We start from the raw sequence: 24,347 nt of genomic DNA, 5'->3' as shown, positions 1-24,347 counted from the left end.
ACAAACGACACGGTACTGCGAGCACGTACAATTTCCCGTGCAAGTCGGAGTATCCGTGGCTTTGTAAAGTGAGAGCATGACCGTTACATCCCCACAACTTCCCCGCGATTTCTCATAAAGAACAGGTTTGAATCGGTCCGAAAAGTCTGGAGATCGACTAACACGCGGAATCGCAGTGCTTTTCGGTTCGGAATTGATGGTGACGGCTAGGGGAGGAAAGAAAACTCAGAATCTTGATACCAAGTGACAATAACACTTAGGTAACTTAGTATAAGTTTAGGATAAGTTTCGTATAGACTTAGGATACCCTTTGCTAAGTTTATTTTGACGCCCTACATTAAGGTCCGGCGTTTTCTTAACCCCCGAGGGACGGCAAGGACGGATCAATGATGTTGTGGGAGGAGACATAGAGTAGTTTGAGCATATATATCGTGGGATCGCGCGGGCTGTTTTTCTCGTTAGTTCTGTATCTCAGTCGCCCATCATGACACCCTCATACGCTGTGATACAATTCCTCTTTGCGTCGCTGGCTGTTGGCCAGCAGATCTATCTTGATGCAAAGGGTCCTACCGAGCGGCCTCAGTGTAAAAAGGCTACAAAGACACATGAGCCGAAATACACATATACACCATTTAGTTATACCCTCTCTGAGACTCTGAGATACGCTACTTCGGTGCCGTCTCCCACAACAACGACTACATACGCCAGTCCACCAGAGTCCCTCATCTCTCTCGTGCCGTCACTGTCCTTCACAACCTGGGGAAAATGGGACCCCAATGCCACCACAAAGGCTTCAGATACAGATGATCCTTATGGGCAAGCCGCATGGACTGGTCTCTGGGAACATGCAAACCCGCCCAACTTCACCGAGACGGGAATTTTCAGCACAACTGTGTCCCCCACTCCTATTCCCAGCAGTGAGCTAGTTCTACCGCCACGGGACTACTTTGGCCCGTCGGACTGCTACAACTTCCCCAAGAACTTCAGCTTCGGAGTTGCTAGTTCTGCAAGTCAAATTGAGGGTGCCACTGCGGAAGAAGGAAAGGCACCGTCTCTTATGGACATCCTCGTTCAAGATGGCCGTGCGAAGGATTATGTCACGAACGAGCATTATTACTACTACAAGCAAGATATTGAGCGTGTTGCTGCGATGGGAGCTAAGCATTTCTCGTTCAGTATTGCGTGGATGAGAATTCTGCCTTTTGCTCTGCCTGGCACGCCTGTTAACCAGGAGGGTATCGATCATTATAACGACGTGATCAATTTCATCCTTGAGAAGGGCATGACTCCTGAGGTTACCCTGCTTCACTTCGATACGCCTCTCCAGTTCTATGGCAGCAATCTCACCAAAGCTGCTGATCCACCTGAGATTGGCTACGTCAACGGCGCTTATCAGAATGAGACTTTCCAAGATGCTTTCGTCCACTATGCAAAGGTTGCTATGGCGCACTATGCCGATCGTGTACCTGTTTGGTTCACCTTCAACGAGCCTCTTCTCTACTCATACAATGCACTTTCCATCAACAATGTGGTCAAGGCTCATGCGCGAGTTTATCACTGGTATAAGGAGGAGCTTGGCGGAAAGGGAAAGATTGCGCTCAAGTTCAACAACAACTTTGGTGTTCCTCGTGATCCTAAGAGTGAAGCTGATGTCTACGCTGCGGATCACTTCAACTCTATTCAGCTGGGACCGTTCTGTAATCCGATTTTCCTAGGCGAGGACTACCCTGAGTCGTTCAAGAAGACATTCGATGATTATGTGCCGCTGAGTGAGGATGATCTCAAGTACATTGGCGGTACAGCAGATTTCCTGGGTATTGATCCATACACCGCTACGGTCATCGCACCACCCGTCCCAGACGAAAAAGACAGCGTCCTCGAATGTGCCTCAAACTCATCCTCCACATTCCGCCCCTACTGCGTCAACCAGACCACCACAACTGTGAACGGCTGGAACATCGGCTACCGCTCCCAGAGCTACGTGTACATAACGCCAACCTATCTACGCAGCTATCTCAACTACCTGCACAACACATGGAAGACCCCCGTCGCTCTCACAGAATTTGGTTTCCCCGTGTACGCCGAAGCTGACAAGGAACTATCTGACCAGTTGTTTGACACGCCGAGGAGTATTTACTACCTGAGTTTCTTGTCTGAGACGCTCAAGGCGATTTGGGAGGACGGTGTCGAGGTTGTGGGGGCTTATGCGTGGAGCTTTGCGGATAATTGGGAGTTTGGAGATTATGATGCGCACTTTGGGATACAGACTGTTAATAGGACGACGCAGGAGAGGAGGTACAAGAAGAGTTTCTTCGACATGGTGGATTTCATGAAGGCTCGGGGTGTGGAGTGAATGAACGTCTTGAGATGAGGACCAGTCAAGATAGATACCATGGTGATACAAGGGGGAGGCAAAAAAGCTGAAGACCTTCATCCTAAAGGATGGAAATGCTTAGGAAATACAGTCTAAATTCAGGGGAGTCTTTATTGAATTTATTTTAGTGTTCTCTTCTAAATTCTCATATTTTCTTGCTCCCTAAGAGCTTACCGTACCCTAAGCCCCCTTATCGTCAACCCAGTGTTTAGCTCTCCACGCAGACAAAGAATAGGCCGAGGTTTGGTTCCTCTCTAGCAATGTAGAGACTGTGGAACAAAGTTGTTGATGCGTCGGCCGTGCGAAGAATATTCTCGTCCGCCAACTTCATAGCTTGTGTGGATGAGATGTCTCAAGCTCAAGAGAAGAGAGCTCTCCCTAGGGGTATGCAACGTAGTTGAACGAGACGTCGCCAGTCTCGTATTATACCTACTTCAAGTGCTGAAGAACTGTCCCTTCAGTCTCTTCGTACCTTAGCTACCCCGTTGAACAGTCTCGACGAGTTGCCGTGAAGAGTTGCCGTGAACCCTTTCTCAACTTGCTGAACTTTATGTGAGTCACGACCACTCAGTACCATTCTTTCCAGACCCCTTCAGCCTGCTACAGTAAGTCCTAAAACCATATCCATGTTCTCTCACCTTCACTGCCAAGACACTCTCCTGAACCCTCAATTTCCTCAGCCCGACTTTCGGCACTCACGGGCTATTCACAACTCCTCATTCGCCACTACACAATCCATCATGATCTATCATCCCTCAAAGCATAGACCACACTAGCATTGATCATATACCGTCCCCAATCCCAACTTACGATAAATTCTCTAGCGTTGCAACGAATGCATGATCCGTGGATCTCCCCAGACGGCTATAACGTAATACTTCCCCAGGATCAACTGGGGCCCCGGATTTCAGCCCAAGTCTTGGCTTTTGAGGGGTATTGGAGCATTGTTGCAGTGATTAATTTGGTATGCAGTAGTGTTGAGGAGAACGCGCAAGTCTACCGTATTCACCTTGATATCTTCTCGGTGTGGACAAGGATGTGCGGCTAGTTGACCTTCGCTTGGAGTTTTGAGACATATAAACTGGGCGGCAAGGTCAAGATGTTAGTCATAGTAAGGCATATTTTTATGAGTTTAGTATAGTTTTTGTCTTAAGGTTTAGGTATTTGTTTGTTTAACGTACGATAATCTTGACGAGGAGCGAGATCTGGCGCCTAAGTGCTGTGAGGCGGCCCGCAGGGCGTTCAAGATTGACGATAACTGCAAGGATGTTCGGATCCGATTTTGTTGACGTTGAACGAGCGACTGTGGCACTGTCTGTCCGCCAATGTGTAGACATTTACTCTAAATAAGGTTGTATTCAGCCATTTGTTGCCCGATTAGCAGAGTGCCTATCATACGCCTTATGACCACTTAAGTAGGTGTCAAGTCCTTATCTATGCTTATAATAAACCTTCAATATGTGCAGGATTCAGCCTAAGCTTGTCAGCTTTTGACAGAGCAAAGTGGGTGTGATTGAGCGCCCGAGGCTGGCTTTCACGTTCCGGATCGACAGTGCATCGAGGCGTACACCAAGGCACGATTTCTTGCTCTCTCGTGCAATGAAACTTCAGCGTAAATGTCTCAGCCTCTTCCGAAGCTGAATTTTCATGACACAAAAGTATGTAATAGAATGTTGGTCCTCGCGGAGCTAACTAGTCATGTCGATGCTCCGAAAAGCCACACGAATGTTGTTCCCCAAATCATCAGTGCAGCATTCATCATCAGCATCATCCATCATCCATCATCCATCATCTGTGCTTATTTTATTCCCTGCCAAGTAAAACCGTCTGGACCATTCAAGAAAAAAGTGCGGAGAGAATCCCTGATGGCCCCAATAGGAAAGTGATTCCCGCTGACGACGGGCTCTCCGCACTCTTGGCCAGGGGGGTCGAGTTGGGGAATTAGCTAATAATAAGGTAAAAGATATTGGTTTTCCCTCATTTAAGCATGCAGTTTAGCTTTAGAGTTGTTTTTTTTACTTGGAGTTTTCTCGTTAGATCTAACTAAAACCACTGACTAAAAAACCTGGCTCGTAAACTAACTTTTTACTGGTATCTCTGTGTGCGGAGAATGTCTGTATCCGTATCCCTGCAGGGCCCCCGGTTCGAGATAAAGATCATGTGAACGTGATGGTATTATTCAAGGGGTGGACACCAAAATACCCACTGAGAGAACAAGCTGCTCAATCAGAGCTGGCCTGCGGTGGTCAGAGCCATCCCTGGCTATCTCTTGTCACCCTTGTCCTCATTGTGTTTTCCCCGCAGAGAAACAGACGGCAGATACTGGTAGATAAACATTGGAGCCAAGACCGCAGTAAGACCGGGGGGTGGTCGTGGTTTGGACTTTGGAGAGAGGAAGAGCCTATCTCTGAAGGGAGCCCAGAAGAGCCTTTATTGACCTTCCACAAGGGGAGTGGCTTGGTTTGATAGCAGTGGATACCATAGGAATCTCACTAACAAGATCCTCACTGTGACACTCCCGTATTATGGTACTAGGTAACTTGCAGGCAGGCAGCCATTGGAGATGTCGTACAGGATCAGGCCTCGGAGCAAAGTGCCTAAGCTTATCTCTTCCCGAGCTTCTAGAAACCACACTACACTACTGCGCCTTTTTTTCCCTCTCTCTCTCACTTGTCTTGTTTCCTCTCTGTCCCTTTCAGCCTCGGCGCCATGATCAAGTGCCGGGCCGATCTTTGCTAGTAAGAGATTGGCGTAACTATAGTGATGAGGCAAAACCAACGGCCCAAAAGAGCCTACAAATCTGCCCTGCGCCCGATTAACAGCACAGTAAGGTAGTCAATGGGTGACGTGAATTCTAGATTTCTGCGCTGTGCTACAGAATTACAGTACAAATGCACAACTGAGGCGAGGCACACACCCAACTCGCCACAATGTTACATGCAAGAGATAGGATCTGACCCCATTGAGAGAGAACTGTTGGGCCGATGATCTCTGAATTTAAAGCCAACACTAACGAGCTAAAGTACCCCCGGTTTCCCAGGTTCCCACTTCACACAGACAAAAACACCCCCGTTACGTGATTTGATCTTCACAGGACGGGCGTGCGTGTGTCTGACTCTGCTCTGTCCGTCTAGGGTTCCATTGAGAGCATTACATGGGCTGCCACTTTGAGCATCGGGTCGTCTTGGCATTTCCTCTCTACGGAGTACAGTGATTAAATTTGATAGCAGCCTGGTTATTCGTGCGTGGTTGAATCAGAGTAAGAAAGTGTGAGACGTATTCGGTATATAGCTGTGCTCATCCCTCGCCTTCTCATCTCATCTCTTTCCTGTCCCGCCATCCTTTTTTCTTTTTCTCGTGCAACGTTGGGGAGAGAATCAAACACACAAATATCGCCAAGGTCCTTGGCTTTAAGATCCCCCAAAAGCTTGGTTCTTCTCTGGCAGCTTGGCTTGTTCTCTTACACACTTGGCAGCTTGGCCTTTATCTCCAAAGTATTCTTGGCTTGACTTGATCCAATCATCACAATGAGCGGGAACGACGTCGAGAAGACGGATCTCGGCTACGATGCCTCTGCAGCTCCCACCAAGGACATGGGCGTCGGTGAGGATCGTCACATCCGCGGTCTCGAGACCAGCGCTGAGACGTCGCTGCATCGAGGTCTCAAGGCCCGTCACATCACCATGATTGCCATCGGTGGTGCGATCGGTACTGGTCTTATCATCGGCACTGGCAAGGCCCTGGCGCAAGCTGGTCCTGGCTCCGTCTTTATCTGTTATACGGTCGTTGGTTTTGTCGTCTTCCTTGTCATGGCTGCGCTTGGTGAGATGGCTGCTTGGCTCCCCATGTCTGCTGGTTTCACTGGTTATGCTTCTCGATTCTGTGACCCTTCTCTTGGTTTTGCACTCGGTTGGACGTGAGTATCGCATTGTATTTCTGAGGCTGTACAGGTCACGCGAGCTAACGTCGGGTTCAGTTACTGGTTCAAATACATCATCGTCACGCCTAATCAACTCACTGCTGCTGCGTTGGTCATCCAATATTGGGTTGATCGAGACAAGGTCAATCCAGGTGTCTTTATCACCATATTTCTAATCACCATCGTCGTCATCAACTATTTCGGTATTCGATTCTTTGGTGAACTCGAGTTCTGGCTTTCCTCGTTCAAGGTCATCGTCATCATTGGAATCATCCTCTTCTCTCTGGTTCTCGCTCTTGGCGGTGGTCCTGACCATGACCGAAAGGGTTTCCGATACTGGAGCAACCCTGGGTATGTTTTTCTCCCCTCTTTGTCTCTGGGCCTCGCTAACAGAAACAGCGCCTTCAAGCCTTATATCATGACTGGCGACGCTGGACGATTCCTCGGTTTCTGGTCCTGCATGGTCAACGCAACCTTTGCCTACCTCGGAACTGAGCTCGTTGGTGTAACAGTCGCTGAGGCTCAGAACCCACGCAAGACCGTGCCCCGCGCCATCAAGCTCACCTTCTACCGAATCCTCTTCTTCTACTGTCTCTCCGTCCTCCTCGTCGGAATGATCGTCCCCTACGACTCTCCGGAGCTTGCCTTTGCCACCAAGGCCCAGGCCGGTGCTTCTGCCTCTCCCTTCGTCGTCGCTGCCGATATCGCCGGTGTCAAGGTCCTCCCTCACATCGTCAACGCTTGTATCTGCGTCTTCGTCTTCTCCGCCTCCAACTCTGACCTGTACATTGCTAGCCGTACCCTCTACGGTCTTGCTTCCGATGGTGCGGCCCCTGCTATCTTCAAGAAGACTGACAAGCACGGTGTTCCCATCTACGCCCTTGCCATGTCTGCTTCGTTCTGTCTCCTGGCCTACATGAACGTTGCCGACGACTCGACCAAGGTTTTCGGTTACTTCGTCAACCTCACCACCATCTTCGGTCTCATGTCCTGGATCTCTATCCTCACAACTCACATCTGGTGGTGCCGTGCCAAGAAGGCTCAAGGTCTCGCCAACGAAGCTCTCCCCTACGTCGCCCCCTTCGGCATGTGGGGATCCATCGCTGCTCTCGCCATGTGCATTCTCATCGCCCTCACCAAGAACTACGATGTTTTCGTCAGGGATGCCGACACCGGCAAGATCTTTGGTGGCGAGAAGTACAAGACTTTCATCACGGGCTACCTTGGCATTCCCGTGTACCTGATCCTCATCTTTGGCCACAAGTTCATCACCAAGTCTCGCGGTGTCAAGCCCCATGAGGCCGACTTCTACACTGGAAAGGATGTCATTGATCGCGAGGAGGAGGAGTTCCTGGCTGCTCAGGCCGCTAAGCGCGAGGCTGAGGGCCCCAACCGTGGAGGATGGTTCTACAAGACCTTTGTCTCTTGGTTGTTCTAGATGCGTCCGTTATCGGATGTTTACTGTGTATATGAAGATGCCCGTTCGCGGGTAATGAGCGTATGTAGTCAAGATGAATATTATCTTCCACATTCAACAATTCATGAACCATGTTTCCAACCTAAAAGTTAACTCACATCGTGTGCCAAACTAACGTTCGACATTTGTACCATTTCGGTGTATGCTCACTAGAGTCAACTGAACTCAAGCTGTGGGCGACTTCAATCAGAGGCAATCCCCAAGGAGGCCAAAATCCGCGAGATGTACAAAAATCTCGACACCCTCTGTATACCTAGTCAAAGCGTACATAGGCGAACCTATCAGTACATTGTTGAGTCACTCTCGTCAGCCCCCAAGCAGAGTGCTCAATTGATGGTACTTGAGTGTATAGATGAAAGTCAATTTGATAGCCTAGTCGTTTTGTCAGTCTTGGTTGTCATAAGTCTTGGCGAACATGTTGATATTGCCAGCCAGTGTCCCCAGAAGCCACCCAATCCTTATCACATGTAGACATCAATACTTCGACCTCACATGTGTGGCTACAGAGTGCGTAGGTATCTTATCGTTACTAGAAGCACATGCCAGCATTATCGCCGAAGGAAGGATAATAGCATCATATACTTGTTAGACGAGCCGAAATCGCATCATGAGATAGCAGCATCAGGCCATCACTCCATCCACCAGCAACGTAATTTCACCGAGTAATCTCTTTGCATGTGCTCAACTCGTAGACATATTTATTAGCTAAAAGTCCAAAAAGTCCAGATATGACGGATTCCTATGATTCAACGGAAACTTGAGATCTCCTTCACTCGATCTCTCTGGGTAGCCTGGTCTGACGCCCAACATACCTCTCCCAAAGGGAACTTGTGTCGTCTGCCCTATTCTAAAGACAATGCCTTTGGATGCAAAAGCATCTTCAAGTTCTTTGATCTGTTCTTTTGGCGGCGCCTCGTAAGGATCTACTGCGACGACACTTAAGTTCTGAAACCGATATACCTTGTTCGCCATGCCAAGTAAGTCACGGTGCATCTCTGGCCAAGCCAACACCATCCCTATGTGAAGAATCTGCAACGATGAAGGGAGACTGGCCATGAAAATCTCGGGCCCAATATCTTTCATCGCTTCGAATCTTTCCTTTCGCTCTTCTTCATCGTCAAACACAGGTCCATAAAGGAGAAGTTGTTCAATCTCGAGGATCTCAAGACGAGGAAAGTCGACGAAACTGGAGTCGCCGCGGAGTGATGAGTCCCAGCGGAGAAACGTGGACACTTGTTCGATGATATCTTGTGCGCTGCCCGATGTGTGCTCCCAAGTTGTGCTGGTGTAGCATAAACGTCGTAGTGATTGACTAACGGGGGCGAGGTGGTGATGTTGGAGAACGGTGTATTTGTCCATGTCGCAGAAGTATTCGAGATCTTCAAGAACTGGACTTCGGCGAAGAATTTTGGCGAGGTTATCGGGATCTAGGCCGTGGAGTGATAGGCGGCGGAGGCTTGCGAGGGCGGTGTCCCATGGTTCTGAACGGAAGCGTTCGCGAAGGGGGATGTCCGTCCCGCAGTCTGCGTCGCTGGCTGCCAATACTTCAAGGTTCTGTGCTTTTGCTAGGACATCCTGCATTTGTTGAATATGGCAGCATTCGTCAGGATTCTTGCCCTGGCCTGGTAACACCAAGTACTTGAGGTTTGGTAAGTAGAAAGGGGAGTCTCTTATGTACTGTAGTCCTTCTTGTGATGATCGGTAAATAAGTAGTTGCTCCACGAAAGGTGCAGCCATAATCGAAGCTTCTTGCAACCACTTTGAGTCGACATGTTCATAAGAGGGCAGAGGACGGAAACCAGCGCGCTCACCAGCCTGTCGAAATAGAGCTTGCGTTTCTCTGGAGATATGACGAGCAGTCACTTCTCTCAACGCAAAGAAGGCCAAAGCACGAACATGCTTGGCCAAATCAGGCCTCTCAAGAAGGGTACAAAGAAACCCCTCAAGAGTCTCAACTTCTCGTCTCCTGGCATCGGTATCACCCCACCACTCAGGACTACTCGAAGAATTCGACTGTCTTCCGGAGTGATAACAGTGATACAGGATAGGCTGGGCTGTATTTCGAAAACGTCGACACGTGCGGCTCAAGCGAGATAAAGCCTGCTGAGCCTCAATGGCGTGGTCGATCTCATCTGGCGGGAGATCGACAACATGTGCATGCTGGCAATGCACACAGAGATTGCGGCATATGGCGGTAAAGATCTCGACGGGAAGATCGCCAATGGAAAGCTGCCGTCGCTTCCGCCAAAAGAAAGGAACCTCCGCCTGGAAGATTGGGCTGGGAGACCAGATATTCCCTCCGTGGAGGACATCCCGGTCCATCCTTGCAACGAGATGCATGGTATGATATGATGGTCAAGTTAGGCTGTAAGTCCAGGGACGTGGGTATAAGGCGAGTGTAGGGATGATTGCTGTACAAGCTGGATTCGAACAGCGAAAGTTGGGCAGTGATATAAGAACAGCAGAGGCCTTGAAACACGGAATCATGAACAACGCATGTAGATAAGTACTCCCTCGCCCCCTCGAGCGGAGAAGGGGTCGAGTGACCTGGAATAGGAGTTGGTTGCTTAGATGCGGATATTGAAAGCGGAGGTGTGATCGCGGGAGCATCAACAAGGTATAATGGATCTTACGATGGCGTCGTCAAGGACCAGCCCTGGAGCAGCTGAATTACTAAATCAAATCGCAATGGGGTCTTGCACAGTAGAAAGGATCGAAGCTAGAGTCCAAGCCAATCGTATCTTGTGTCGCAATCACTGATCCAGCACCCACGGGTCCGTGAGCTGCATGCTTTTCCAGGGATTGAACAGCTAGGATCATGGCAAGTAACGGTGGTTTGAGCTCTTTTTTTCCTCTGTGGTTTTGCTTACTGTATGTGAGTCGACCAGGAAGGTGGTAGTTTCGGGCATACGGGACCAGCCAAATGAAGCATCTGATGATGTTGGTCGGGGCAGAGCATGGTCTGTGTTGACGAGTTGAAGAAAGGATGAAAAGAGAAGGAGAATTATGTGAGAGAAATACAGAGTCGCCGTGGACTGAAACATATAAAAAGCAAATATATCTCGATATCCCCTTGCATCGTGAATACTACACTACTACAGAGAAAAAAGAAAAGAAAGGAGAAAATGCTGTGCCACGTTGTTTGGATCAACTCTACAGTACAAGGTCGAGATCGTGAGTCTCAGGACGCACGCACGCGCAGCAGCAGGTGGACCAAACCAAGAATCTCCACATCCCGCTTATGATAATGGCCTCATTCTTGATCAGCCAAGCTTTCCCAATTAACAACCGTGCATCTCGTACCTCATCCTATCAATCTCCCTCGCCATGGAAGTGGACTTCGCGTATCGAGGCGCAGAAACAGCAATGACAATGTTACAGTGAGAAACCCAACGCCCGTTTATTTGCATGCAGCTAAACGTGTGATGGTGACATCGCCTGTGGGAAACTTTCAGGAACAGGGACGGGCCACGGAGTCTAGTGCGGAACGAGACCGAGGCCTTGTGTTAGTGCTGAGATGATGGGTCGAAACGTGGTCTGATGTTGGACGAATAGTCTTTTGTACCTGTCAAATCAATCAATCAGTGACTGACTCGTGGTTGAACACCTGCTGCAAGATCCCGCTGCCATTAAACGGCTGGCGTCAGAGTTTAGAGCCCGCATTCTTTGCTTTTTGCAGCTTGGAAAAGATGAGCAGTCACTTTTGAGGTCATGGCCATTTATTGTTCAGCTGTGAGGTGGATGTAGATGAGGTGCACGTGACCTCGCATTGGGGCGCGTCACCTTCCCAGCTACTGCTCGCGTCTCGCTGAAACAGCCCGCGTAAAGCACATCCATTTCATCCACACACACGTCACAGCTCGATTCGATTGTGTCGCACAAATCGTAAGCTGTACAAGATGCCCGAGTTCACCGGTGAGTCTTTATGTTAGTGTAGTATTACTGCTGCTCTTGCTAACGACCGTAGAGGCGGATACCATTCGTATCCTCGTGGCGACCGACAATCATGTCGGTTATGAAGAGCGAGACCCCATTCGTAGAGATGACAGTTGGAGAACTTTTGATGAAATTTTGAACCTTGCCCGGACTGAAGATGTACGGCCCATCGCCCTTGATATCAATCATAGTTCCTAATATGAACAGGTCGATATGGTTCTCCTCGCTGGCGATCTCTTTCACGACAACAAACCCTCCCGAAAGTCCCTGTACCAGGTCATGCGTACACTCCGACAGAACTGCTTGGGCATGAAACCCTGTCCTCTCGAATTTCTCTCCGATGCTGCATCTGTTTTTGAAGGTGCATTCACGCATGTCAACTACGAAGACCCCGACATCAACATCTCCATCCCCGTATTTTCGATCCATGGCAATCATGATGATCCTTCTGGAGAAGGCAATTTCTGCTCCCTTGATCTTTTGCAAGCAAGTGGACTGCTCAATTACTACGGCCGTGTCCCTGAGGCAGACAACATCGAGGCCAAGCCGATTCTGCTACAGAAGGGTCTCACAAAGCTTGCCTTGTTTGGACTGAGCAATGTTCGAGACGAGCGAATGTTCCGTACTTTCCGAGATCACAAAGTCAAGTGGTTCCGACCCGAAACCCAGATGGCTGACTGGTTCAACTTGTTGGCTGTTCACCAGAATCACCATGCGCATACAGCCACATCCTACCTCCCCGAGAATGTTTTACCCGATTGGCTTGACCTTGTAGTCTGGGGTCACGAGCACGAATGTTTGATCGACCCTACACAGAACCCCGAAACAGGCTTTCACGTCATGCAGCCCGGTTCATCTGTCGCAACCTCACTTGTGCCTGGCGAGGCAGTTCAGAAGCACGTTGCTATTGTGAGCGTGACAGGCAAAGATTTCAAGGTTGACAAGCTGCCACTGAAAAGTGTGCGTCCCTTTGTCACACGGGAAGTCATCCTTTCGCAAGACAAGCGCTTCAAAGGACTTGACAAGAAGAAGGACAATCGCCAGGAGGTGACACGAAGACTGATGGAGGTGGTTGAGGAGATGATTGAGGAGGCTAATGCAGATTGGGAGGCCATTCAGACGGATGAAGAGGCTCTGGAAGAACGACCTCTTCCGCTGATTCGTCTGAAGGTGGAGTACACGGCCACGGAAGGTGGTCAGTTTGAGGTTGAGAATCCCCAAAGATTCTCAAATCGATTTGTTGGTAAGGTGGCCAACACGAATGATGTTGTCTACTTTTACCGCAAAAAGACATCACAGCGTAAGTCAATGTCGCAACTTGATAGACATTCCACTGACAACATACAGGCAAGGCAAATGCTGCGAACCCAACAGCAGCAATTGAGGCCCTCGATGGTGCTGATGACATGGTCAAGGTGGAGAATCTGGTGCAAGACTTTCTGTCGGCGCAATCACTCAAGGTCCTTCCTCAAGGGCCTTTTGGTGATGCTGTCACTCAATTCGTGACAAAGGATGACAAGCACGCGATGGAGCTGTTTGTTTCAGAACACCTAACGGGACAAGTCCGATCTATGCTGGGCTTAGAGTCAGATGACGAAGATCTCAACAGTGCCATGGATATCTATCGAATGAGGATCGAGCAACAGCAAGCTAGTGGCATGCAGACAGCCCGAGCGGAGAGAAAGCGAGTTCTCAAGCCAAAGCCAGCGACTTGGGACAGTGACTTTGATGGCAGCTGGGAGAATGAGCCAGATGCCTGGACATACGAGGATGAACAACAGGCCGAGACCTCTTCACGTGCATCTGCACCCGCGCCTGCACCAGCACGCAAACCTGCACGTGGACGGGCCAAAGCGACTCAGCAAGACGATGAAATGGACTTGATGGACGATGATGAGCCACTCCCTGCGCCCACCAAGAAGCCAGCAGCGAAGCGAGCAACACGCGCCACAAAAGCAGCACCAGCCAAAAAGGCCCCTGCAAAGGGACGAGGCCGCAAGGCATTCCAAGACAGTGAAGACGAGGAAGAAGACGTGATCATGGAGTCAGAAGAAGAGCCCGCACCACCTCCGCCAAAGACACGACGAACCACTGCGAAGAGCACCGCCAAGGCTCCGGCGACTCGAGGAGCGGCTAAGAGTACACGGCAGACAAAGTTGAACTTTTCACAGTCGCAGAAGGGCGGGACGCAGAGTAAGGCTGTTGAGATTAGCGATGATGAGATTTCGGATGATGATGATGATGCGTTTGAGCCGGCACCTGCGACGACACGGAGTACGAGGAGGAGATAGAGAGTGGAAGAATACCCTGCATGTGAGAAAAGTATTAAGAGTTATGACGAATTGAGCAAAATGTCACAGTTACAGAAAATGGAACTTGTTATATATATACTGTTCTGCGAAGTGGTTTGACTTGCAAGGCTGTGGTATCTACCGGGCAACAACTGTCTTTCAAAGTAATGATGACCTTCACCTTGATGGCATGTACAAAGTTTCACCTCACACCCCAGTGCAAATCGCTTGCTGCTTGACCATGTCTCACAACAATGCTCCTCGTATGAGCAACATGAGTCTTTAACTCGCACATCGGCCAGACCAGTGACTAACTTGTATCCCCATTATCAAGTACTCATCACCACAGCTTCTATCCACAGTTCAAGTCACATCTCATCCGACATCGCCTCCCACTTCGGACCCGAAGCCCGAAGTCATGATGCCGCAGCGGGCCGCATATCTCCATGTCTACCTATGCGGGGTAGCTTCAAAGATGGTCTAGCTCCCAACCTCTCACTCAGCTTAGATGAACCTTTAGTCCTTTACAGACCCAGTGACAGTTTATCTTACAGACCAATGCTGGAAGAAGCGCCGAGGCATCCGCTGGGTAAAAGCATTGAAGCATTTAATACTGTGTAGATAGAAATGGGCTGGCTTGGTTTGGTTTCCCCGCTCGTTGCTGAGCATGCCATCCTCAGCTGATCTATATAACCACTCCTCTACCCCAACATCTTTCTGTATCTGTGTTTATGTCTAAGTGATTCAAAATGGCTGCAGCTGGTCATATCCGTCTTGGAACCGCCTCCCCAGGCACCCAATCCTCCACCGCCTCTACAATCGCCCTCATCGACACCCTCGCCCAGCGCGCATCCTCATCACACATCGACATCCTCCTGCTCCCCGAGGCCTTCATCGGCGGGTATCCCCGCGGCAGCTCTTTCGGCTGCGAGATTGGTAATCGCAGTGCAGAAGGGCGCGATGAATTCGCTCGCTACTTCGATTCTGCTATTGATCTTGGAGACACCGTTGGGCCTGGCGGTGGTGGTGCGGGGACCAAGTGGGTGAAGAGACAGCTTGGTGAGGAGGATGAAGTCCGTGGTGATGGCTCGCGCGAGGAGTTGGAGCGCATCGCGAGGGATACGGGTGTTTTTATCGTGGTGGGGTGTATTGAGAAGGCGGGTGGGAGCTTGTATTGCTCTGTTGTTTATGTCTGTCCCAAGCAGGGTATGCTTGGAAAGCGTCGCAAAGTCCTCCCTGTGAGACCTCCCCTCCTCCTCTACTGCATATCAATGAGGTGAACTAACAGTTACAGACTGGCTCTGAGCGCCTCATCTGGGCTCAAGGCTCACCCAGCACCCTCCGCGCCGTGACAACCACCATCCGCGGCATACGCATCAATCTCGCCGCCGCAATCTGCTGGGAAAACTACATGCCCCTGCTACGCCAATCGCTCTACGCTCAGAACATCAATCTCTACCTTGCGCCTACAGCTGATAACCGCGATGCGTGGCTCGGACTCATGCGAACAGTTGGTGTCGAGGGACGCTGCTTCGTCGTCAGCAGCAACATGTGCGTTCCCAAGAGCACTTCCTCTGAGACAAACGGTGTGAGACAGCGTCGTGGATCGTGCATGACAGAGGAAGGATTTGAGATTGCGCTGCCCAAGTCGCCGAGTCGAAGAAGACGCAAGTCTGTGTTTGACGAGGATGGGAATGAGATTGTTCTTGGTTGTGATGACGACGGTACGAATATGCAACCTCCTCCCGCACAGAGCGCTGTATCTTCTGCAAAAGCAGAGTTTCTATCTCGTGGTGGTTCATCGATTGTCTCACCGTTTGGAGACGTCATTGCTGGACCGCAGTGGGAGGATCCAGATGGGTTGATCTTTGCGGATGTTGATTTCCGTGATTGTATCAGGGGCCGTCTTGATCTTGACGCTGCGGGGAGTTATTCGCGAAACGATGCGTTCAAGTTTAGCGTTGAGGGATTGAACTTGGATCCTCTTCCTTATTGAGGGGACAGAATGTATGGATATAGTGTATCAGATTGTAATGCTAACGCCTGCTTATGCTATGCTCTGTTGTGCTGTGTCTTCTTTGGGTATTCCTACGCCTCGCTGTTTGAAATGTCATTAAGTTACTTGGATTCATCACCGGGTGGTGATCTTTGTCTATGCTCCTCCAACACCTTTCGCTCAGAATCAACCTCCTTTCTCTGTCTTTCAAGCGCTGCTTGAGCCAGTACCTCTCGTCTACTCATCCCAGCAGTGGAATTGTTCTTAACCCCTCCCAAGACAAATTCACCACCCGTCCAACCTCCAAAGTCCTCAGGATAATCCTCCTCTTCCTCATCACGTCCAGAAACAGTGTATCGTGATGTTTCACCGATCGTGTGTCCGCCTGATTTCCAATCGGCAGCGTCAACTTCTCGTTCAATCTGATGACACAAGTCCCAGAAGTTTCTATCGTGCGGACTATGGACATTGTGCGCCAGTTCGTGGCATAATGTCTTGCGAATAGTTTTGTAATCGCGATATCCATCGTGCGCATCTGTTCGTAATCGCAGTTCAATGACCTCGCCTTGATTACGATTCAGTCCCAGAATGCGACTTGTTCCTTCGTGCGTTGTCTGCGTATGCGAAAGAGGTTCCATCTCTGTAAGAAGCCCAACAGCGAATTTATGCTTGGTCATGGCAGCGCGAATACCAGGGTCTTCCTTCAATCGTAGCAATAGCTTCAGACTGCGGTCTGGGTTCGGAAGTCCTTGCAGCGGTCGTACTTGAAGAAAAGTATATTGCGAGTCTTGTGGATTTCGTCGCGTCGTCGTCGCATGCCGTGCTTTACTCCTCTGCGCCATCCTCGCAGCATTGCGCTTCGCAACGCGCTCAGCCATATCCTGCACCTGCTGGATCTCCGCAGCGCCAGAGCCCATGAGCATTAGGTGCTTGCCCTTGAGGTCGAGGAGGGGCATGTCGGGGTTCTTGAAGGGTGCTTTGAGGAGGGGAGTCTTTGGGGCGATGATCTTTTGGTTTGCGACGGGGATGTCGAGACTCGCTTCGATCTCGTTGAAGAGGTCTGTGATGGTTGCGTCTTCGGGGAATGATAGTTCGTAAGTTGTTTTTCGGTGTGTGATTGAGAGTGTGAGCCAGAACTGCTCGCTGTCGGACATGGGAGAGTCTGCCATGTTTGTACAGCAGCGGAGTGGCGATGGATTCGTTGGAGACGTTATTGTCACGGTTGTTGAAAGAAGTGCTAAGTGTGAGTTTAAGTCTGCGATAGTATGTAGAATGGCGTGATGGGAAAAGATAAGATTGTATGGGGAGATAATTGTTTTATAGGTGTAGAGTTGGTAAGCAAGAGGGCGATTGTAGGTTTGTGTCGCGTAGATTGATTGAGTGATGCTATCGTGTTCGGGGACTTTCGGCGTCTGCTTTGTAATACGTCACTTGCACTGCCTGCTTGGGCGCCACCCTCTAAGCAGATCTACCTTAACTAAGGCACTGAAGAATTTCCAGTGATGATTATATTATCGGAAATAGCGAATACGGAATTCTTGGCGAGTACCGATAAGTCCGGCTTTAGAAGAATTATAATTGAGTTTGTTAAAGCATTGGAAAGAGATTGAGTGTGGCGATGGTGAGATGAATGTGGGATGCCTCAATTGGTAATGAACGGAAATGTCTCTGAGGTTCTGCAGCACAACATACAACACAGTAGTCATTCCAATACCACTGTGTAACAAGACCAATAAAATCACTCAATTAAACACCGTATTCTTTGAACCATTGATTCCGTATTCGCATCTCGAGATCAATAATACATCACGTCGGTCAGCTACCCTAAATCAGCCGGCCCCGTAATACCCTCTCGTACGAGTGTCACCGTGCGATAACGACGATCTTATCACTCCCGTTCCATCACCAGATCCCGTTCCGTTGGTTCGCTTCAAAAAAGCACGAACCCGAAACCCAAAAGCTTGGATCCGTCCGTTCCATTCCCGTGTTTGTGCCACCTGAGCCTCATCACCAGCCTCAGCCTCATCGCCATCATCGCTTGCGGTAGATCTCCCGCTTGCAACGACACTATCGACGAGAAAAACCGTTGAGATCTTATCACGATCGACCTAAGACTTTAGCTTCTTGTGGCTTATAACCGAGACGTGAACTATTACCGACTACACTTCATACAAATAATGAGATGTGATCTGTAGAACTAGATCATGTCCTCACTCGCGAGTGTCACGTATCACATAATTCTGAGAAACATGTAACAAGCTAAAACCCAATTTCAACTCTTTATTTACTCCTACTATACAGAGTACACATAAATAAAACGAAGTCGTCGTAAACTTCATGCCCCCAAAAACGCCGCTAGATATAAGACGTGAGATAAAACATCGTTCGTCGTCGTCGTCGTCGTCGTCGTCGTCGTCGCCGAATTAAACAATAGGCATTTCTTGTAGTTTTTTATACTTATGCTCCTTCCCTGCAAAATTACATGTCACTATTGGCTATGCACTTGTCAGATGAGAAAGGCGGACAAAAAGATAGAAAGGGTCCGCAACATAGAGGGTCAAGAACTTACAGTAGTGCCAGTGTGAGATCACCGTGGATTCTAGCCTTGAGCTCGATTTCGATCTCGAGGTTAAGCTCGAGATGCAAGCTGAGGGCGTCACTCTTACCGCCGCCTCCCTGCTGCTGCTGCATCTGTTGCTGTTGTTGCTGTTGCTGTTGTTGCATTTGCTGCTGTTGGCGCTGCTGCTGCAACTGCTGGTCTTGCCTCGAAAACTGTTTGCGGCCCTCATCGTCAGATTCTTCGTCGAGCCATGCAGGGCGTCGACGTCTTACATCGGCGGCCTTTGCGTTTCCGCGTCTTCCGCCCTTGCGGCCTGGCTCAGCCTGCTGGGGAGGTGTAGCGGGCTCGTTCTCCTCTTCGGACTCGGACTCTGACTCGTCGTCTTCGGAATCTTCCTCGGAGTCTTCCTCGGAGTCATCTTCAGAGTCAAAGTCATCGTCGTCGTCGTCTTCAGAGTCGTCCTCATCCTCGCTCTCCTCCTTGACGGGCTGGCGCTTCTGCTTGGGCTTGGCCTCTTGGGCGGTCTTTTGGGCCTCGGCCTTTGCTTGCTCTGGCTTGGAGTCGGCTTCATCCTCCTCTTTCTTTACTTCCTCGGGCTTCTTGTCGTCTGTCTTGGCCTCTTCAGGCTTTGAGGCCTCGGGCTTAGCTTCCTCTGGCTTGGACTCATCGGGCTTTGACTCTTCAGCCTTGGGCTCTTCGGGCTTGTCCTGACCAGGTTGCTCAGGCTTGTTCTCCTTGTCGCCTGGTGTCTCAGCCTTTGCGTTCTCGGTGTCGGGCTTAGACTCGTCTTCAGCATCTTTGGGCTTGGACTCAGACTCTTGACCTGGCTGTTGCTGTTGAGCTTCTTGTCCCAGGCCCTGATTCTGGTTCTGCTCCTCTTGCTGACCCTCGTTCTGGTTCTGGTTGAAAGGGTTGCTGTCGTTACCCTGCTCTTGCTGGTTCTGGCCTTGATCGGGAGACTGAGGAGCCCGAGATTCGTCTCGCTTCTGCGAGTCCTAAAGGAATTTAATTCCCGATCAGAAGACACAAACTCACAAGTACAAACTTACCTGCTGAGATGGAGAAGACATGGTTGTGTATGCTAGTATTTACTTCGCTGAATGAACAATGGGGTTTCCAAAAAATAAACAATGGCTTATTGCTTCGCTGCTGACATGTAATAATTAAGTTGAAGTTTTTCTATACTAAAAGTTCCAAGCATGGTTTTTGAGATTAATACGTGTCGAGTCCGAAACCTGTTGAAGAAGCTTGACTGACGCAATAAGTGTCATTGTATCCCGACCTCGAACCCTCAAAGAACCTGTTTCTATGGTTGTGATGGGATTGGAAGCGAATTTCGACGTGACAGGTCAAAGTGACGTAAAAAATGGCATCCCAATCTTGGGCATATGACGTTACCCTCCCTCTACCCCAGCTTAGTTGGCCTGATGGGGGTGGGAGTGGGAGTGCAGAAGGGTTGCAGGGATCAGGATTATATGCGTGTGGCTGGTGTCGAGAGAAATGTATGGGTCAAGATCCTACAAAGTGGACTGGACGTCATGCAGTCAAGATGAGCGAGTCTTGCTGTTGTCAAACATACTACCCCTTCACAATACGATACGCGGCAGAAGAAAAAAACAGATCAGGAAAACATGGTTATCGGATTACTTGCCATCGCAGCTATCCCGACCGTTACGGGCGTGGGTAACGCTGTGAGTGCACAGAAGAGACAGAATGAGAGCATGAGCAAGGAACAAGAAAAGTTCCACCTTACATTCATGCTACAGCAGAATGGAAAGATAGAAGAGGTTGGTCAAGGAGTTTTGGTGGACAAGAAGGTGAGTTCCTGCCTCTCTCTAGTCTCTCATCTGACTACACAAATACTCACAGAACATCAGATGTATCTCAACCTTTCAGATGCCCCCGTGCAAGGCTACAGATTTCTAGGCTGGTATTTCAAGTATCCCAGCGAGGAAGGGCACCTAGGGCTGGTGAGCATGGTATCCGACGACCCGCCAGCGCTGAACTGGATATTCGTGGACAAGGACACGCACATGGTGACCTTTGGGGGCAAGAAGGACACCATCGGGCACGTCATAGGACCCTGGGGCTGGACAGCAGACGAGCGCTTCCTGACGCTCCAGGGAGATCATGATTCGTTTGTGGCGGTGCGGGACGAGCATGGGAAATGGGCTGTATATTGGGACCCGGAGGGTGATATCGAGGACGAGATTGACGATGAGGAGAGATGTCAGCCAGTGAGACTGAGGAGAAGACCGCAGCTCGGCATGGAAAGCAGTTATGTCAAGAAATAGCATGATATGATTCGACTGGGGGACACTAATAAAGTGAATGTCTGGGGCAGACCGTTAATGGCCGTTGGAGACGAAAGTTGTAGTGGAGGGGTCAAGTCACATAAAGTGGGTTGGCTTGAGCAGGGTATTTTACTGGATTCTCATCTCGATCTCATATGACCTCATGGGCCTCTAAATCCTGTTATGAGGTTCTGCGTAGTTTCAGACTTATATCACGTCCCTTTCTTAAAGTTACCTTAATTTCTCCAAGCCCGTACTTTTTTAGTGAGATATCCAAATCATACTAATCCACTTACACCACATCAACCTCATAATCGCGAACTCATCTTTAAGCAAGCGACTCTTTTAATTCATCATCATCGTCATGTCTTCCATGGAAAAGGACCGCATCGAGTCTGACGACCAGACCATGTCCTCCGAAGAAGCGCCCCGACGAGAGCGCCGCAGCAAGAAGAAGGGCAGCAAGCGTCGCCAGCAAGCACCACCCCAACAGCAGCAGCAGCAAGGAGGAGGTTCAGGACCCCTCGACCAGCTGCCTCTCGCCGGAGACTTGGGCAACACAGTCGGCGGCGTCACAGACGGCGTGACCAACACCCTGGGCGGCGTGACGGGCGGTCTGGGCGGTCTCACGGGCGGTCAGCAGCAGGGCGGCGGCGGCGATGCTGGCAAAGACACGCTGCGACTGCGCCTGGATCTCAACCTCGATATCGAGATCCAGCTCAAGGCTCGTATCCACGGTGATCTCGAGCTCTCTCTACTGTACGTGAAACCCTCAAATCTTTTGTTTAACCTCCCTGTGGCCGTCGTATCTTACTTGGCTTGCAAATCTCCAGAACGGGATAGACGCCGCCTTGATGACAAGCAGAGGCTAATTATTGCTTTGCGCTGTGCAGAAACTAGAAGAGATTGGCACTATTTGTCTCGGTTATGTTTATATTTGGCTCTGTTCTGTTCATGTCATGATGGGACCCATGTAATGTTACTGTTAGTACGACAGCACTACGACGATCTGTGGCGGCGCAACATGGTGTTTATTAATGATGGTTTACTACTGCTGTTTCTGGGAGGGATAAATACAACAACACTACAACGTTATACACTACATGAATCCAAAAGCATTCACTCTCTACTCTTTCAGTCTCTGTCTATGTGAACACCGTATAATAGTAGACATTCACAGTCTTGACACTGAGTGAGAAAAGAGTGACGAAAAACGAATGAACATGATCAGTCTGCAAATTCCCCGAGACTAACCAAAACGTCAGATTGCATCAAACGACAAGGATGTAGTTGGCAGCTAGCAAGCCACACACGATAATGCCACGCAAGCCACCTGCAACACCATCCTCTTCAAGTCTAGCCCAACCGTTCCAGCCAGGAACCAGCTTCAGAGAAAGCTTGGTCCAGAGTGGAAGCAGGGACTAGGCTTTGTGACAGCTCCCACCAATCATTTGACTCTATTCACTACAAAACCAGGGTTCACCTTTTTAGCTGTCTTGTCTCATCTTGCTCACATCCCTGCTAGTCTCTTGTTCCCGGGTGGCCCGCGATCGTGATGAGCGCGGACGATCAGAGAAACTCGGCCAGAATATTTCCAGAGTTACATCTTGTTTTTCACCTTGGTTGATTCTGTAAAATGCGGCTCTCATCTGTTACAGCTAGTTAGTTAGACACAGGGGTTCAATCCGATATACTTTACACTAGAGAAATAGGGGCGTTTCCCTTCTGTTTTCTCTACTTACCGTGACTCTCATAAAATTCAGACAGCACTAACAAAAGGTCAAGCCCCATGTTCCAAGTTTCATGCATGAAGAGGCTGTCGTCATGTCCCCGCACAAACCAAGCTCTACCAGCCACACGTCAACATCAAAGCAGCCCTTTTGGCACGGCGCTGGCATCAGGTCTGCACTCTCCTCTGCCATCTCCATATTCCAGCCTGGAACCTCGAGACCCAGCAGACCCCCAAAACAGGTCCAGGATCAGCAGCAGCCGCATCAGCAGGAGAAACTCCAGCCTCACCTCGAGGATCATCAGCCTCAGGAACAAACTGATCCCATCCCAATCCCAATGTCTTCTTCTTCACCCACCCCTGATGGCGATCCTACGCACAGCACTTACGAGGTCAATGTTCCCGTCCGCAATGGACGAACATCTGAACCAAAAGTTGCAAACCCTGAGATTCGCATACCAAGGATAAAGCCAGTATCAGAGAGCACAGGCCAAACAGACTCAGACTCAAAAACACAATCACAATCACAATCACAATCACAATCACCTGAAAAGTTGGCTGCTGGTCTAGACGGCAAATACGTCGATGAGTTTGGCAACATTCTAGACTGGGACGGTACCGTCCTCGGCCGTGTAGAAGGCGATCTCCCGTCCATGGTAGGACGGCCAGTCATGCCGAATGGACAGGTCCTCGACGAGGACGGCGAAGTGGCCGGTCACGTCTGCGAGAACTACATCAAGCCTGCCCTCAAGCCACTTGCAGCAGGTGGACTCAAAGTCGATGATGAGGGAAACATCTATGATGACCAGGGCAACAGGATTGGCAAGCTCGACAAGCCGATGCCGTCCCAGGACGGAGCCGACAAACTTTCCGAGAACAGGGACAAGGAGAGGGAACAGGCCCAGGGTGCTGGGAGTACTAACAACGCAAATGCAAATGCAAATGCGAACGCCCCAAAGCCACCAGGTGCTCCAAGGCCTGACGAGCTGTTCCTGGACGTCAAGTCCACGTATGATGGTATTCAGCTCATCATTAAGATTCCGACTGTCTTCAATAGGAACCTTGTAGCTGAGACAAAGAGCAGTGGTAGTCAGACTGAGACAACTGATAGCGATAATCGATAATTTTTTCTTGGTGCGTTTCACAATTATCCGGCCTTGTCCATAAACACCCCCATGCATAATTGAACTACTGTACACTCATGTAAGGCAAAGTAAGGTAAGGTAAGGTAAGGTGTAAGCCAAGCCAACCAAGGCGAGGCAAGCAAGCATATGCATCCCATTCGTATGAGTGAAAGTGGACAATAAACGCCCCTCCACACCTCGGAATAAGTAAACCTCATGGGGTAACCCCTCCCCGTCGCGCTAGATTAGTTCATCATTCAGTCACTCTTGCTAAACATTTGCCATCTCAAAGTTCCAGTTGGAGCCTCAGAAACCCGGTTGTCTTTTCTCTTTTTTTTCTGAGGCTACCGCTACTGCAACATGCAGCCCCTTCTTCTAGATCCCCCCTCAACAACAATAGCCAGACCCAGTTTCTCATCTCGATCCATACCCCGAATGTGCAAGCTCCGTCTCGTAGATGGTGTGCATCCTCCACTCCGCAAGCCTGTTTTCACAACCGCTGGACATTCTCGTCGGGAAGGTAGACAGGTAGAGCAAGCCTCATCCTGGGCCTGCAAGCCTGGGAGGACACTTACACGGCACCTCTGCGTCTAGAGCTCTCTCCCCCCATTGCTCATTGTGTAACATATCCATGTTAGGAGAGCTCC

The 24,347-nt window shown here is 49.8% G+C and overlaps 10 protein-coding genes across 10 annotated transcripts; 7 read left to right on the top strand and 3 right to left on the bottom strand.

The window, feature by feature from the left end:
- Window positions 1-484: 484 nt before the first annotated feature.
- Window positions 485-2,353, top strand: J7337_000196 (uncharacterized protein; the record flags this gene model as incomplete). Its single annotated transcript, XM_044817960.1, has 1 exon — window positions 485-2,353. The coding sequence occupies one exon, from the start codon at window positions 485-487 to the stop codon at window positions 2,351-2,353; it is 1,869 nt and encodes a 622-aa protein (XP_044685662.1).
- A 3,548-nt stretch (window positions 2,354-5,901) lies between these two features.
- J7337_000195 (uncharacterized protein) lies at window positions 5,902-7,731 on the top strand (the record flags this gene model as incomplete). The annotated part of the gene is made up of 3 exons (XM_044817959.1): window positions 5,902-6,290; window positions 6,351-6,644; window positions 6,693-7,731. The coding sequence occupies 3 exons, from the start codon at window positions 5,902-5,904 to the stop codon at window positions 7,729-7,731; spliced, it is 1,722 nt and encodes a 573-aa protein (XP_044685661.1).
- Window positions 7,732-8,475: 744 nt separating this feature from the next.
- Window positions 8,476-10,110, bottom strand: J7337_000194 (uncharacterized protein; the record flags this gene model as incomplete). Its single annotated transcript, XM_044817958.1, has 1 exon — window positions 8,476-10,110. The coding sequence occupies one exon, from the start codon at window positions 10,108-10,110 to the stop codon at window positions 8,476-8,478; it is 1,635 nt and encodes a 544-aa protein (XP_044685660.1).
- Window positions 10,111-11,669: 1,559 nt separating this feature from the next.
- Window positions 11,670-13,997, top strand: MUS23 (Double-strand break repair protein mus-23; the record flags this gene model as incomplete). The annotated part of the gene is made up of 4 exons (XM_044817957.1): window positions 11,670-11,685; window positions 11,738-11,865; window positions 11,914-13,006; window positions 13,054-13,997. 4 exons carry the CDS (start codon window positions 11,670-11,672, stop codon window positions 13,995-13,997), a joined length of 2,181 nt encoding a protein of 726 aa, XP_044685659.1.
- A 749-nt stretch (window positions 13,998-14,746) lies between these two features.
- Window positions 14,747-15,993, top strand: J7337_000192 (uncharacterized protein; the record flags this gene model as incomplete). Its single annotated transcript, XM_044817956.1, has 2 exons — window positions 14,747-15,235; window positions 15,292-15,993. The coding sequence occupies 2 exons, from the start codon at window positions 14,747-14,749 to the stop codon at window positions 15,991-15,993; spliced, it is 1,191 nt and encodes a 396-aa protein (XP_044685658.1).
- A 122-nt stretch (window positions 15,994-16,115) lies between these two features.
- Window positions 16,116-17,162, bottom strand: J7337_000191 (uncharacterized protein; the record flags this gene model as incomplete). The annotated part of the gene is made up of 1 exon (XM_044817955.1): window positions 16,116-17,162. The coding sequence occupies one exon, from the start codon at window positions 17,160-17,162 to the stop codon at window positions 16,116-16,118; it is 1,047 nt and encodes a 348-aa protein (XP_044685657.1).
- Window positions 17,163-18,558: 1,396 nt separating this feature from the next.
- On the bottom strand, window positions 18,559-19,623 carry J7337_000190 (uncharacterized protein; the record flags this gene model as incomplete). The annotated part of the gene is made up of 2 exons (XM_044817954.1): window positions 18,559-19,548; window positions 19,603-19,623. 2 exons carry the CDS (start codon window positions 19,621-19,623, stop codon window positions 18,559-18,561), a joined length of 1,011 nt encoding a protein of 336 aa, XP_044685656.1.
- A 561-nt stretch (window positions 19,624-20,184) lies between these two features.
- J7337_000189 (uncharacterized protein) lies at window positions 20,185-20,847 on the top strand (the record flags this gene model as incomplete). Its single annotated transcript, XM_044817953.1, has 2 exons — window positions 20,185-20,370; window positions 20,431-20,847. The coding sequence occupies 2 exons, from the start codon at window positions 20,185-20,187 to the stop codon at window positions 20,845-20,847; spliced, it is 603 nt and encodes a 200-aa protein (XP_044685655.1).
- Window positions 20,848-21,211: 364 nt separating this feature from the next.
- J7337_000188 (uncharacterized protein) lies at window positions 21,212-21,690 on the top strand (the record flags this gene model as incomplete). The annotated part of the gene is made up of 2 exons (XM_044817952.1): window positions 21,212-21,606; window positions 21,681-21,690. The coding sequence occupies 2 exons, from the start codon at window positions 21,212-21,214 to the stop codon at window positions 21,688-21,690; spliced, it is 405 nt and encodes a 134-aa protein (XP_044685654.1).
- Window positions 21,691-22,671: 981 nt separating this feature from the next.
- On the top strand, window positions 22,672-23,700 carry J7337_000187 (uncharacterized protein; the record flags this gene model as incomplete). The annotated part of the gene is made up of 1 exon (XM_044817951.1): window positions 22,672-23,700. The coding sequence occupies one exon, from the start codon at window positions 22,672-22,674 to the stop codon at window positions 23,698-23,700; it is 1,029 nt and encodes a 342-aa protein (XP_044685653.1).
- Window positions 23,701-24,347: the final 647 nt, after the last annotated feature.

The sequence above is a fragment of the Fusarium musae genome, chromosome 1 (genome assembly GCF_019915245.1).
Source record: "Fusarium musae strain F31 chromosome 1, whole genome shotgun sequence".
Classification (NCBI taxonomy): Eukaryota; Fungi; Ascomycota; class Sordariomycetes; order Hypocreales; family Nectriaceae; genus Fusarium; species Fusarium musae.
Note: the sequence above shows the minus strand (reverse complement) of the source record. Positions and strands in the feature narration are given on the sequence as shown.